The sequence below is a fragment of the Heloderma suspectum genome, chromosome 1 (assembly GCF_057233095.1).
Source record: "Heloderma suspectum isolate Gila_16-S chromosome 1, 16-S_ref, whole genome shotgun sequence".
Taxonomy (NCBI): domain Eukaryota; kingdom Metazoa; phylum Chordata; class Lepidosauria; order Squamata; family Helodermatidae; genus Heloderma; species Heloderma suspectum.
In genome coordinates, this window is record NC_139458.1 from 350,630,824 (window position 1) to 350,647,116 (window position 16,293).

Genomic DNA, 16,293 nt, shown 5'->3' on the forward strand with positions numbered 1-16,293 from the left:
ATGTTTAGACAGAAAAAAGTCCTACAACTCCCAACATTCCCCAGTGACCATGGCTGTCTGGGGAATGCTGGGAGTTGTAGGACTTTTTCTGCCTAAACATGCCTAGGATTGCACCCTTACATTTCCTGGAGTGATACTTTGAAGACGGAATCAGGGATGGAGGGTAATGTGGCCATAGCTTCTACACGCACACAAACACTTGGCGTGGCCTGCATGTCAGTCCTGATGCTACTCGCTCCACATCCCTCTTCTGCTCTTGGTTTGGGAATTGGGGTGGTACCCCTAAGGAAGCAGGTTTAACCTAAGTGTTTGCAACTGCTGACCCCCCCCCCCCAAACTCTAGTCACTGAACCAAATGGGATTGGCTTGCTTTATCATTTCACGCACCAACCAGACAACAACCAGAATTTACCTGCATATGACACCCCAGTTATGGAATGCTCTTCTCGGGGAGATCTGCCTGGCACTAGGCCTGTTGTCTTTTTATCCTCATGTTAAGACATTTGTATTTGCCCAGGCCTTTTAGAGCTTGGTTTCACCCTATTTTTATACAGAGGCTGTTTTTGCACAGCTGTTCTTTTCATAACTTTTGCTTGGGTGTAATTGTTACATCTTTAATCTTGACAGCTGCTCTGAAAAAGACTTTTTGACGGAAGAAAGGGGTATAAAACATTGTAACAAACACCGGGCTGGTTCAGATACAAGGCTAAACCATCATTTAAAATTACAAGAATAAGTCTATCCTCTCCGCAAACTTCCATGCACCCCTTCCTCTTCTGGCATGGCTGTGAGGAGTTCACTTCCATGTTAGATTAGCTGTAGTGTCCCATATTGTCCAAACCCAGAGAAACTGTAGTTAATCTTATCTATGGCTAGTGACAAGCAAATTTAAACCATCGTTTATGATTCAACTATTGGACTACTGTTTAGTGTTACATCTGAATGCAGCTATTGTATGCCTTCACCCTTTCTAACACTCCCCAATGGAGCAGTGAGATGATGGTGAAGGACAGAGGGCAAGGCATTCAATTTATCTCCTCCACCCTACCTCCAACAGAAGGTGGGGTGACATTTCAGCTAAACCATAGGAACTTTCTGCCTTGTGTTGAGAAAGATTTGTTTCCAAGGTCAACACTTGCATTTATGAAGAAAATTAGAAGGAAATTGAAGAAAATAGAACACAGATTTTTGTTCTGGCAGACATCCAGCTCTGTCCATTAAAAAAAAAAAAAAAAGTAGAACAGAAGATTGCCTTCAGGTGACTGCTGTATCCATTATTCCAAGCAAAAGAGTATCCAGTAATCTCACCATTTTTCCAGATGCATTCTGCTTCCACGATATTATAACCCAGCACAGAAGATTACATTCACAGTTGCTTAGTTAAAATAGGTTAACATTTGATGTTTACAACTGTATAATTCCAAAGCTTGGGGTGCATTTAGACAGTTGTTTCAAACACAAGACATTTGTTAGAGGTCATCTCAATTACTCCTTCCCTTCCCTAGTTTATCAAGCACAATTTTTCCTCCTGTTCCATCCTTCTGAAACAAGAGCACATTTTCTACCAGGAGTCAAAGGCTCTGCCCATTTTAAGAAGAATACACTCAGATACAAGAAGTGTTACATAATGAACGGAATGTAGCCAAGTAAGGGCAAAGAGTAACAGAAAATTCTTTCCCACCATTCTCACTGATGAAACTGTATATGCTTTTGGCACAGGTTCATAGAACGTGAACAAGAACATAGCCCAAGTATATCCCTATCAAAAAGTAAACGGTATCCAACACAATACCACTAATGCAAGAGGAATTAAAGAAAGGGGCACAAAGAGAGAATATCCTAGTGGATTATGAAACAACCTGCAACACCATTCTGCATACAGGAAAAAGAGGGAGCCACCTGTGTTATGAAAGGTTGGCTTTTCAGTTATGTTGCTCTGTCATAAGAGCTACATGGCTCCTAAACCTGTTAGGATTAGGGAGAGGAAAGCTGCTCTTCTGAATACTCAATTCACATTCCCACCTAAATACTCCCCAGCGAAGTACTCCAAACCTCAAAAATACACTTGCTTATTTTAAAACCAATCTACATTCCATTCCTGAAGAAACTTGACAATATAAAATTTAAGACAGTGGTGGATAATCTTTTTGACAAGGTTGAAACAAGTCAATTCTAAAATATGAGAGACAGGGCCATTCTTAACATGCAATTCCTGTAAAGTGACTCTGTATCTTGGGATGGTGCACGCTTACTCTCCTGAGACAGGGAACAGGCACTAATCTAATTCTATGCCATGCCCACTTCCACAGGTCCCTCCTGCTCCTGTCCAGGTAAGCTACCAGTTCCCACTGCCAATGCCACTATCTGGCCACCTGCAACTTAGGTCATCTTTTGGAACAGAGAGTTCTCCAATGTTGTCATGCTGAGGCCTCTTCCAGACAAGTAAGAAGGGCAGGGGAGGGGGGAGAATTCAGAATCTTCTCAACATTCTCCTCCTAGACCTCACAAGCTGCAGCCATAACTCATCTTTCATTTAAAAAAGAAATCCAGAGAGTTGCTGGTTCTGGTGACTACAACAATGGCCTTAAAAGTGTTAGGGCAATCTTGGAATGCAGAAAAGGGGCTAAGGGGATTTCTAATCACCAAGGGATACAGCTTCAGCCTTCGTGGGAGGTGCTTCTAGTCATGCAAGTCTGAGCATTCAGTTTTGGCTCTTCTCCCTTCACCATCTTAAGCCCCTCCCCCATCTCCTCTAAAAAGCTGCTCCTGAGGATTGGGGGACACCCTGGAACAGAATCTGATCTGGTGTGGAGGGCTGCACTAGGTAGGGGGGTTCACAAAAAATGGGGTGCCCCAACTTGTGTGAGCAGAAGCACTTTCCACCAAGATAAAGACACCATTACATTTCAGCCCATCGGCCCTTCTGTCATTCCTTGGTCGTCACGATGCAAAATAACCAAGGTTGTTTAGTTTTCAATGTTTAGACAGGTAATAGAATACACCTTTTCTAAGCTCAGATGTTGGGTTTCCATGCAGAAGATTCTTTTTCGAGGCAGAGTACACCCATCCCTGCTCATAAGCCTAGAACCATACAGAGCACAGAACACTGATTTGACCATTTCAACTCAATCAGCATGTGAACCATTATCAACAGTCACTCCAGTGGGTCTTCTTTTTTTTGTTTTTGGTTACTCAAATATTTCTGTGCCACATTCTGTACTATTCACACAGCACCTGAAGCAGCTTACAAAAATTAACAGAACCTATCGAACACCCTCACACACACACAAAACCCCAAACCCATGACACATCTACAATGGACCAGCAATGTAACAGGCAGATAAAACGTCACACAGTGCAACCTTTCTGAAAACACAAATCAGCTTGTAGGAAAAGATTTCTGAAAAAAAGCAGATCTTTACCAGAAAACGCATCAGCGAAGAGGCCTGACGAGGGAGAGTTACAGTATGTTGATGCCACCAGAGAAAAGGCCCAACCTCTGCCCTCACAGGTCTCACCTTTGCAAGACGGGACATGGAATGAAGGCACCCCCACAAGCCCAAGGGTAAGGGAAGGAGGCATTCCTTAAAGTATATAGGCCCTTGATAGCTTAGGGCTTAAAAGGTCATTACCAGCTCTTTGACTTGAACGTGGAAGCATACCAGCACAGATGAGCGAAGACCAGGATAGCGTACCTTGCATTCCACCCTCCACCCCCCAGCTCCGCCCCCATACAACATCGAGTTCCAGCATCCTGCACTAACTGCGGCTTTCCAATTGTCTCTTTAGGCATCTGATATAAAGTGTTTGGAAGCAGATTAAAACAGAAGGTTGCCAAAGCATAGATGGCGGAGGCTAAAACTTGTCTGGGAGGATTGGCTACAGCCAGCTACACTGATGCAAGATAGTCCTAGGCACTGCGAATGCCAGAGGAGCCAGCAGGAGACAGGATCCAAAAGCACCTTGAGCTTCCAAAACTTGCCCTTCAGGTGGGGTGGGGGGTGGAATGACCCCAGCAAGGACCAATGTCCCACCAGATACTATTTGAGCTGCATCTTCAGCCTATCACGTGGTGGTGAAGGCAGCAAAAAAGGAATATTATGCTGCCTTTATCGTGTCCACAGAGTGCTGTCCCAGCAGGCTGTTCCAAGTGGTCCGGAGCCTGGTCGGTCCTGTGGCTCCAGAACTGCTGGAGCATTCTAAGGCCTCCTGTGAGGCCTTGGCAAGGCACTTCGTGGATAAAATTGATCGGATCAGGAGTGTTATTCTGTGCGCCGTGGATACAGTTAGCGAGCGAGAGGCGGCCTGTGGCAAACCAGTTTTGTGGGATCAGTTCCAGCTTCTTCCTCCTGATGAAGTGGACAAGGTGCTTTCATTTGTAAGGTCGACCACCTGCTTACTTGATCCTTGCCCATCTTGGCTCATTATGGGCTGCAGAGAGAGATTAGGTGAGGGGATCAGGGCGGTGGTGAACGCCTCCCTTGAGGAGGGAGTGATGCCATCAGCCCTCAAGGAGGCAGTGATAAGACTGCTCTTAAAGAAGCCCTCCTTGGATCCTCAAGTTCTGAACAACTTTCACCCAGTCTCAAATCTGCCATTTTGGGGCAAGGTGATTGAGTGGGTCATGGCAAATGCAGGTGAAGGCACCCTTGGAAGAAACCAATTATCTAGATCCATTTCGGTCGGGCTTCAGGCCTGGGCATGGGACAGAAATGGCCTTGGTCGCCTTGGTGGATGATATGAGGAGGGCTCTGGATAGGGGTGAATGCTCCTTCCTTGTTCTCCTTGAACAGCTTTTGATACCGTTGACCACGGTATCCTCCTAGACCACCTGGAGGGGTTGGACATTGGAGACACTGTATTGCGATGGTTCTGGTCCTTCCTCTCCGGCAGGTACCAGCAGGTAGGAGAGGAGGTTTCGGACCCATGGCCGCTCACTTGTAGGGTGCCTCAGGGTTCCATCCTCTCCCCGATGCTATTTAACACCTATGTGAAGCCGCTGGGGGCTATCATCAGGAGGTTTGGGGTGTGGTGTCATCAATATGCAGATGACACGCAGCTCTAACTCTCGTTCAAATCTTCACCAAGGTTGGCTGTAGAATCCCTGTCCAAATGTCTGGAGATGGTGAGTGGCTGGATGGGGAGGTATAAACTGAACCCTGACAAGACCGAGGTACTTTTGGTGGGAGACAAGAGGAGGCTGGGGGATGTTGACCTGGTGTTGAATGGGGTACGGCTACCCTTGAAAGACCAGGTCCGCAGCCTGGGGGTCATTCTGAGCTCCCAGCTGTCCATGGAGGCTCAGGTGTCAGCTGTGAGCCAGACAGCGCTGTACCAACTCCATCTGATACGGCAGCTGCGCCCCTACCTTCCCGACCATCTGCTCCCATCAGTAGTACATGCCCTGGTCTCCTCTCGTTTAGGCTACTGTAATGCGCTCTACGTGGGGTTACCCTTGAAGATGGTTTGGAGGCTGCAGCTGATACAGAATGCAGTGGCTCACCTGATTAAAGGCATCCGCCGGCAAGGTCACATCACTCCAGTGCTGAAGGAGTTGCACTGGGTACTAGTTGTTTTCCGGGCCAAATTCAAGGTGTTGGTTTTGACCTTTAAAACCCTATATGGTTCCGGGCCAGCCTACCTCAAGGAGCACCTCCAGCAACACCAGACAGGCCGCTCAAGAAGATCAGCCTCGGATGGCCTTCTCTCTGTCCCATCAGCCAGGACAGCTAGGCTGGTGAGGACGAGGGAGAGGGCCTTCTGTGTGGTGGCCCCCACTCTGTGGAACTCCCTCCCTAGGGAACTCTGCCATGCCCCCTCTTTAATGAGCTTCTCCCATGCATTAAAAACATGGTTGTTCAGGCAAGCATTTGGGTTAGGGTATTTTTAGAAATATGATGTTTTTAATGTAGTATGTTATTGTTTTAAACTGTTCTTTTGTTGTACAACACCCAGAGTGGCTGGGTGACCAGCCAGATGGACGATTAATAAATAAATAAAATAGATAGATAGATAGATAGATAGATAGATAGATAGATAGATAGATAGATAATTTTCACCATTTCCATCTTGTCATGATTAAACTTCCAACTTAACCCCCATCCATCCCATAACCATGTTCAGGCGTTCACTTTGGAAGTCCATTACAAACTTAACTTGTCTGAAATGTTCCCGCTGTAACAAGAGCAGCAGCGTGGCTTTAAATTAGGGTCCCACTTGAACATTTGCCCCTGGCGTAACTGCACACTGCCTTACATATCAACTTCATTTCCCTTCTGGTTAAACAGACTTGTAACCGGGAGAATAGCCTGCATTACTATGCCACTTTGCCTAGATATAATCTGCCAACGGAGCCCAGGGACAGAGCAATTCCCTTTTGAGAAATTATTCCATTAGTCAAGGTGAGAAAGATGAGGGAGGATTTCCACTTCATGCCTATAATTCATTCTATCCACTGACCAGTGCACAGAGGAGATCCACGGCCTCTAAAACGAGTTCCTGGTGTCCAATCCGAGTGATACCCAACTCTTCAAGATCCTGGTGGGAAATCTGTAACAGCTGAGCACCATTTATCTTCTCTCGTTCAATTTTTGGGACATACTGCTGCAGGCAATCATCCAACCCTAAATAAGAAAGAAAGCCATTGTAACTGTATTTGTATTTTTTCCACTAATAAAAAAAAAACCAACAACCCAAAACATCCAGCACACCTATTCTCTGGCTTATTGTTGCTTAAATAAGAAGCTGAAAAATATATTCCCTCATCCCACACACCACTCATCCACTATTATAAACATTATAAAAATAAAAGCAAAAGAGGACAGGAAAATAATGAGAACAGGAAAGGACATGACCTTAAAAGAATCCCACTACGTATGATTTTTATACTTGACTAAGGCTGCAATCTTATACACACTTACAAGGAAGTAAGTTTCTCTGAACGTAATAGGGCTTACTTCTGAGTAAAACTGAACAGGATAGCACTATAATGTGACTTCTAGTGCATCTCATTAGGCCCATCTATGATTACACAGAGTAGCATCAATGGACCTCCACTAATAGCCCTGCGCCCCTTTCTCCATCCTCCAATTTAAATCATGCCTGTAAACTCCTCCACCACCACCAGCCTCACCTCCACCTCTCAATGCCATTCTCTGATATGACAATAGATAAGGCGTGTTGTTGTGACCTCTCTGGCTATCACTGGATTCAGTGCTATGATGTCATGGAGAGTCTGGGTAACAGGAAATAAAGGGGACTGAAAAAACACTTAACATCTGAATGCTAAAGCTCATAAAAACTAAGCTCAACTACTTCACCAACACTGCCAGAATGATATAAGCTTTCAAGATCCCTACCGTCAATACCAAAAGTTAAGGACACCCAGACTTCCTTGCCATCATAAGGTTGTCCCTCATCCTGTGATTACACTATTCCCACACATAATGCAGCCACAGATTCTATGCAGCATGGCTAAATGCAAGTCTTCGGTCCAGGTTTTAATTGCCTAAGTTAAGGAGTTGCTGGGGGGTTCTAATTCCTATGCTGCATGTAATGTATTACTAGATTTGCATGAGGTTTGTAAAAATATTTTAATGTTGTTGCAGATCACGAGTTCTTAGGATGACAAGAACTAGAACTCCAGTTAACTGAGGCACATTCCGTGAGATGTGGCCTTTCATATAGGAAAACCAATACTAAGGCAAAGCACCAGTGAAGTAAAAGGGAAGTGTACTCCGAAATGTTACCATAGAGCTGCCTTTTTCAGCCTGGTGCCCTCCAGATGTTTTACGCTTCAGTTCCCATCAATCATGGCCAATGGTCAGGAATGCTGGGAGTTGTAGCCAAAACATCCAGAGAGCACCAGGTTGGGGAAGCAACATCTTCCTTCTTCTACCAAAGCTGGGATTAGGGTTTCTTTCACCTTTTCTGCCCATCACATAGCTGTTAAGACACAGGAGTTTGGGAGTGGGGGGTGACTGGGAGTTGGCAATCCTAATTTGAAATACAACCACATGGATGTTCATCATTGAGAACTACCACTGCATTTCACTTGCCATTGCATTCCTAAAAGACCAGCTAACATTTTCAAGAAAAGGTAGGTAGGTTAGGATGCATCATTAAATTCCTACAAGATGTCACACAGACATCGTGCAAAAGCGAGGGAAGGGCTGTAAGAACAGTGGTGGAGTGCATGATTTGCATCCCTGGCAGGGTTCAATCCCTGGCATCCCCAAACAGGGCCGAGAAAGACCCAGTCTGAAACTCTGAAAAGCCACTGTCAGTCATAAATACTGAGCTAGATGGAGCAACGGCCTGACCCGGTATAAGGCAGCTTCCTATGTAACCTGTTTTGGGCAAGTAAGAGAAGTCTGCAACCAGCCCCTGAAATGGCCTAGATTCTCCTGCATTAAATAAGTCCTTTATTAACCCACAAAACAGGCTACAGGTCAGCTGGCAATGACACCCACACAAGAACATTATAATGGTTAAGTGTACTAATCAACCCTGGGAACAGACATCAGAATCTAATGATTAGATCATAGGAACAAAGGAAGCCGCCTTATACCAGGTCAGGCTATGGGCAGTGTCCAATGGTAGTTCTACCCAGACTAAGCCCATTCACTTCAGTGCACCTACTCTGTGTAGTAGTACCACTGGATACTGCCCTATGTCTCCATGTAGCCCAGGACTGTCTGCTCTGGCCAAGATTCTGTAGCACCACTGTCAGTCAAAGGCCTTTACCATCATCTGCTATCTGATCTTTTTACCAGGGCCGCATCTATATGGCACTGCTTTGACCCCCCACCCCGTCGCAACTGCGCAGCAATGCGGCTTCGAGTCACCATGCCCTGTGATACACTCGCAGTGTACTGCGTGCTTCCCTTACAGACTCGCCATGCCCCCCCCTTACTGAAATGCGCAGCTGTGCAGTCCCATGAGCATGGGGGTGCAACATTTCAGTGGCTGTTTTGTATTTGAGGGGCTCTGCTGTGTCTTTCGTTCCTTTTTAGGTAAAAAGTTAGTGTTCTGTGCTCCTTCATTTCCACACCATCAGTTTGCCAGTTCCCCAGCTGGAGACTCTCATGACGGTTCGCACTCACAAGCATGAGCACTACGTGCCTAGCCATTGCTCCAAAATGGTGGCCGGAGCAATGTTGTTCCACCCCAAGACCACCACCCCCCCCCCGGCCCTTGGGTACTGAGTCCAGAAGCAACCATTGCAAAGATACAAAGCTGCAAAAATGTGCAAAAGTGTGATGAAATAGATGAAAACGCCCCTCTGTGCCTCCGTAACTGCGCAGCTGCGAAGGGATGGGGGGAGTAAAGGGCCGCAGGGTGATGCAGGCACTACACATGCCTACAACACACCCACTGTAAAATGTGAAGTCGGTTTGGGGAAGGAACAGACAGTCCGCAACTGCAGGGGAACCCGCAGCAACCCCCCAAAAACGTAATAAAACGACTCCTTGGAACTCCTCATTTTCTGGGTGAAAACCAAAGATGGCTACGAAGTTGCGACTGTGTGATCTATCACGAGGGACCTCAACTCGCACCTGCCCCAGAGTAAAAGCCCAGTGTAGATGGGCCCCTGGAGATACTGGAGACCTTCTGCATGCAAAGCATTTTGCTCTACTGCTGAGCTATCGTCTTTCCCTTTTCATGCCAGTTTTCAGTCTCAGTAGAGCCATCACCTCCCAGTAAGACTAAGCATCAACTTTTTAAAAAAGCAGTAATATCATGCAGTACCAAGAGATAATCGAGGGGTCCTCCAGATGTGTTGGACTGCAACTCCCATCATTGCCAGCCAGCTTGGCCAGCTGTAATCCAGCAGATCTGAAGGGCACCAGTTTAGGGAAGGCTGCACCAGGGTGACGGGAGTCAAAGGAGGGCAGGGCTCCTGCACCTTTAATAGGAGGTATAGTTTGTCATGCAAGCTACACCTACTGAAATGACCTCTTCTGTACAAAAGGTGCAGGAGCCCTAGTGATATCACAGAATAGGGAATACATTGAAACACTGGAATGCTAAGGAAAATAATGCAAGTGTTATTAATCCACTAGTTCAATGTGAGGAGAAAAAAGTGTCTTTGTTTGGGTAAATTCCTCTGCAGGAGGACAATCAGGTAATCAAATTGGGACACCTGACAAAGACACTCATAAAAGATCAGCTTAGCAGAAATAAAGTATCCCACCTTAATTCAGCATTAAAATCCAAAGAGACTGTTGTGCTTCAATATTAGGGTGCACCTACTCCTTTACAGCTTCACCCAACAGATGCTTTACACTTGGGGGTGGGAGAGGGATATCCTATGTCCTGCCAAGTGCTATCCATTTCCTTGTCACTCCAATTAAAACACTGCATGCTACAGAAAGTCAGTTTTCAAATATCTAAGAATGCAGCATTCCTGACTCAGTACTGGGTCAAAGACACAACAGAATGCTAAAGTTCTCCATGAATAAGTAACGTAACCATTTCTTGGCCGCTTTAAAGAAAATTGCATCTCTCCCTCTTCCCAAAACAAAAGCAGACTTTCCCAGCCACCCACAAGATTACACCCTTGCACTCTAGATTAATTAACCAACACAGCATACTACTGTTTCCAGGCTTATACTTAGTCACTAAACCGGATTAGAACCACTACTTTCCATATAAATATACATCAAAGAAGTAGAGAGAAAAAACCATTTTTAATCACTCTTAATTACTGCTTTACATAAGCAATCAAATTAAGTTAGGGAGTAACTCAATCATGTCCCACTCATTACGTGTCCTGAGAGACACCAATGCACGCACAGAGACACTTTGCTTCCCAAAAAATCCCTCGCCTTTTATTTCAGTGCATTCCTTTGTGCACACCAATCGGATTCCTCCAACTGGATCCAAGCTGGGACTACCACACATGAAATCCACATGCACATCTGAATCTCCTGAACTCCTTTAAGGCTGCAATCCTAGACCCACTTACCTAAGAGTAAGCCCCACTGACTCCACTGGACTTACTTCACAGTAGATATGCTTAGGACTGCAATGTAAAAACTGAAACAATAAAACCAGAGCAGATTCAATGAGAAAGAAAAACAGGACCCAAGAGAAACACAGGAAGCTGCCTTTAACTGAGTCAGACCCTGGGTCCATCTAGCCCAGTATTGTCGGCACTGACCGGCAGCAGCTCTCCAGGGTTTCCAGCAGGATTCTTTCCTAGCCCTACCTGGAGATGCCAGGGATCGAACCTGGGACCTTCTACATACAAAGCAGGTGCTCTGCCACTGAGCCACAGAGGTTCCTGGCCAGCTGTAGAAAAAGGCCAACAGAAACTTAGTACAGAGCTGCTACTGCAGGTGGAAGGAGGAACAAGACAGTGCCAGCCCAAGAAATTTTGCTTCCTGAAGTGGAGCCCGCATGTCCCCTCCCTGTCATCTAGCTATGGCCAACACTTTGAAAAGTCTTGCTGCACCATTTAAACACCAATTCCTGCCTTCATCTCTCTGTCCCTCATGAGGCTGCCTCAAGCAGCTTTCAGGGCCAGCACTGGAGAAAAAAGAAGAAAAGGTGGCACATCCAAAAGGCAAAATGAAACATAGACCAGCTAGAGCAGGGATGCACAACTTTTTTGGCCCCAAGGGACCTGGTATCTGATGGGGTGCCAGAGGCCACATACGTGTGCGCACAGGCACACAGGCACATACTCTAATTCTCACTTTCACATGCTCATTCACGCACTCAGACACATGCTCATTCCCATTTCACCCACAGACCCTCTGCCACCCGCCCACCTCCACAGACACACACTCTCCCCCCCACCCCAACTCAGACAGGCCTCACCCTTGCTACCACTATCAAGGGAAATAATTCCATTAGCTCTGATCTCTCAGGGTAGAGAAGAGTTTCCCTTGCTAGCACCTTGAAAGGAAATCCCAGGGTTTTCCCAGGTAATACTAGTGAGGGAAACAGTTCTCTTATCTCCTATCTTATGAGAGACTAGAGATAAGAGAAGGGCCTCCCCTGCTAGCGGAGTGCCTTAGCATCTAAGGCACTTGCAATGGCACATTTTGGCATGGGTGGTGGTGGTGACCACCATGATCCAACTGCATCTGCAAGACCAACAGCACATTTCTGGTAGCAGCCACAATGGGGATTCCAACTCTGGAAAAATGCCTTCAATTTTGAAGGTCATATACCATTAAGGAAACAGAAAGAACATGCAGTTCCATAACAGAATTATGCTGCTGTTTCCCCAGCAGGGGACGATGGCTCAATATTTCATCCAAGCCGCCTCTCATGGATAGGTAGGTGAGATAGCACAGCAGAGGTAGGAAACGGTTGGTGGCAGCATCCTCCATCAAAAAACAGAAGCGGAGAGAGAGAGGATGCTTCCCTTCAGCTTTCATGGACCCAGCACTCTGCAAATGCCACTTCCACCTCCTAGGGCGGAATTACCATTCAACAACGCTAGGTACTTCAGGTCATGAAAATTATATTGTGAGACACACTGGGGTAAATTTCACACCTTTTCACTTAGATTGCCACCCAGATTGGGAAACAAGAAGGGAGTAGAAATGTATCCTCTGATTCACTGATTGAGAGAGGAATTAACTTTTATTATTTAATTAAATATATATATAACCCACCTTCCAGCTGAAACGATGGCTAGCTAGTTTTCACCTGCAAGCCCCAAATAAGTACGGGCTAACAGCAGTGCCAGAGCAACCTTATGCATATTTACTCAGAAGCAAGTCCCTTTGTGATCAGTGGGGCTTATTCCCTACTAAGTGTATTTAAGACTGCAACCTTAGAGTATAACTATGAACAGGAATCTATGCATCACATAAGCTTGAGGGCTTGTGGCCCATTCTCAGAAGAGGCCTTGCTATACATCAAAACCAAGAAGAAAGGAGAGGAGAGGTAGAGAGATAATGGTGACAGCACCTTACAGGAAGGTTCCCTCGAATTACCTTCAGCTGGAGTCACTACATTGGTTCCATTACTCTCTACAGAGCTGGGATCTCCAATATGGTGCTCATGAGCCCCAATGTGCCCATGTATTCCTCTCTTGGCACTGCAAGGCTCTCTGCCCCTCTTGATTTTTATTTTATTTCTTAAGATTTTTATTTCACTTTTTTATAAAACTGGGAGACTGGCACACTGCAAAGCGAAATGCTGTCTCCCAGCACCATCTTTATGTGGGTTCAAAAGTATAGATTTGTCTTTTGGAGCTCAGCCCCCATCTCTACCTTGCACTTAAGCTCTTGGGCAGGATACTTTTCTTTTAGTGTCATGAGTTTGCTCACTGTAGAGATTCTATGAATGGAATGGGCCCCATGGTGGCCATTTTGTGAGGGTGCTCACAACACTCCAACATTCCAGATGTGCCCACCAACCCATGCTAAAGCATGTCCTATTCACTTTGGCCTATGTATTAAATTGTATAATTACAAGTAATTACAAGTAAGATCATTGGGGGAAAAAATGGGAAGATATATTGGCATTTGAGTATGAGCTATGGATCTGAAGAGTATTGGCTACAACGCTACAGCCAGAACCTACATGGGCAATCTAGCAAAAGGTGAGAAAGTTTGTTTCTTTGTTCAAGGGTGAAAGATCTACACGAGAAAGCCCGGCCCTGCTGGGACTGTAACATCTATATTGAAACATGTTCCTAAGACCTCTTTTTCTTAAAAAGTGGTATATAAATACTCTAGATAAATGAATAAATGCAGAGAGCTACTATAGGCGGGTTCAAGGTTTTGCCTGTCATAACAGAACTTCTTTGGAAAAGCAGCCTCTTGTATAACAAACTGCTTTGGAAACACCCCTGAGTTTCAAACATTTGAGCTGTTGAATTTAAAGGGGAGGGAGGGGCACTATTTAAAAAGAAAAACATAAATCCAAAGTAAATCTGGCCACACAAAGCTGGTTCCACCACTGTCTGCACTGTGGCCTTCAACCAGTCATTATGTAGGATGAGAGCTGGTCATGAAATTATTCTTGATTTAAAACATTCAAAGCACCAACAATAAAATGACACTTTCCTAAATATAATCCTGCCAAGTCTGAAATGAAGCTTGACAAATTTTCAGGACATAGTTGCATATTCAAGATTTGAGTGAATGCATACTGAGCTATCTTAAAGTTCTTCACAATCAAGAATCCACAAACGAATACTCCTGTTCTCTTCTAACAGCACAGAAATCTCCCCATGCTAGCTGGGGAATGCTGGGAGTTGTAGGACTTTTTTCTGTGTAAACATGCATAGGAGTGTGCCCTAAGGCAGCCTTCTTCAACCTCATGCCCTCCAGATGAGCTGAACTGCAACTTCTATCATCCACAACAAATATGGTCATTGGCCAAGCTGTCTGGGAATGATAAGCGCTGTAGTCCAATTCACCTGAAGGGCACCAGGCAGGGGAAGGCTGATTTAAGGCATCACTTCAAACTGGCTCTTTTCTACTGTTTTTACAGAAGCAGAAGATGGTTCATAACATAGCACAGTGAGGGAGAAGAGAAATGCACCGTGGGCAAACTTATGTTCGTTTAACAACTTATGCCCTGCTTTATCGTATAAGTATCAAACTCAAAGCAGCCAACACAAATTGTTAAAATAATAAAGCACCAAGGGACACAAAAAGAGGCACAGCAAAAAGCAACCACATTAAACAGAAAACTTTTAACAACAGGAATGTAAAATAGCACCTAGCAAATCAACAGCCAACACAAACCTGACTCAATGAAGCCCAAGGCCTTTTTTTAAAAGCCAGCTTCTGAAGGTACAAAGCAGTGGTTTCCAACCTTTGGACCCCAGATGTTGCTGGACTACAAGTCCCATCATCCTTAGCCAGCGTTTTTTAAAACATTTTTTGAATTTGCAATTATAACAAAAAAGAAAAGAAAAAAGGGGGCTTGTTGTTCAGTCATTCAGTCGTGTCCAACTCTTCGTGACCTCATGGACCATAGCACGCCAGGCCTTCCTGTCCTGCGCTCTCTCCCGGAGTGTGCTCAGGTTCATATTCATTGCATCGGTGATGCTATCTAGCCATCTCATCCTCTGTCGTCCCCTTCTCCTTTTGCCTTCAGTCTTTCCCAGCATCAGGGTCTTTTCCAGAGAGTTTTCTCTTCGCATTAGGTGGCCAAAATATTTGAGCTTCAGCTTCAGTATCTGTCCTTCCAATGAGCACTCAGGGTTGATTTCCTTTAGGACTGACTGATTTGACCTCCTTGCAGTCCAGGGGACTCGTAAGAGTCTTCTCCAGCACCACAGTTCGAAAGCATCAATTCTTCGGCGCTCAGCCTTCCTTATAGTCCAGCTCTCACAGCCATACATTACTACTGGGAAAACCATAGCTTTGATTAGACGGACCTTTGTCAGCAAGGTGATGTCTCTGCTTCTTACTATGCTGTCTAGGTTTGCCATAGCTTTCCTCCCAAGGAGCAAGCGTCTTTTAATTTCATGGCTACAGTCACCGTCTGCAGTGATCTTGGAGCCCAAGAAAGTAAAATCTGTCACTGCTTCCATTTCTTCCCCCTGCCAGGAAGTGATGGGGCCAGATGCCATGATCTTAGTTTTTTTAATGTTGAGTTTCAAACCAGCTTTTGCACTCTCCTCTTTCACCCTCAACAACAGGCTCTTTAGATCCTCTTCACTTTCTGCCATTAGGGTGGTATCGTCTGCATATCGGAGGTTGGTGATAATTCTGCCGGCAATCTTAATTCCGACCTGTGAGTCATCCAACCCGGCGTTTCTCATGATGTACTCTGCATATAAGTTAAATAAGCAGGGTGACAATATGCAGCCTTGTCGTACCCCTTTCCCAATTTTGAACCACTCGGTTGTTCCATGTCTGGTTCTTACTGTTGCTTCTTGACCCTCATACAGGTTTCTCAGGAGACAGGTAAGGTGGTCTGGTACTCCCATCACTTTAAGAATTTGCCACAGTTTGTTGTGATCCACACAATCAAAGGCTTTAGCGTAGTCAATGAAGCAGAAATAGACGTTTTTCTGGAATTCTCTTGCTTTCTCCATGATCCAGCGAACGTTGGCGATTTGATCTCTAGTTCCTCTGCCTCTTCGAAACCCAGCTTGTACTTCTGGTAGTTCTCGGTTCGCATACTGCTGAAGCCTAGCTTGTAGGATTTTGAGCATAACCTTGCTGGCATGTGAAATGAGCGCAATTGTGCGGTAGTTTGAACACTCTTTGGCGTTGCCCTTCTTTGGAATTGGAATGTAAACTGACCTTTTCCAGTCTTGTGGCCACTGTTGAGTGTTCCAAATTTGTTGGCATATTGAATGCAGCA

The 16,293-nt window shown here is 45.3% G+C and overlaps 1 protein-coding gene across 2 annotated transcripts in view; it reads right to left on the reverse strand.

Annotated features, from left to right (window-relative positions):
- CNKSR3 (CNKSR family member 3) overlaps positions 1–16,293 on the reverse strand; it is an 85,126-nt gene that overhangs the window by 39,275 nt on the left and 29,558 nt on the right. The window contains exon 2 of one of the 2 annotated variants that reach the window (XM_084827865.1): positions 6,460–6,623. The exons of the other annotated variant lie outside the window; for it this stretch is intronic. Within the exon in view, the coding sequence (XP_084683991.1) occupies positions 6,460–6,623 (164 nt within the window). The remainder of the gene's footprint in view (positions 1–6,459; positions 6,624–16,293) is intronic. 2 annotated transcript variants of the gene reach the window in all.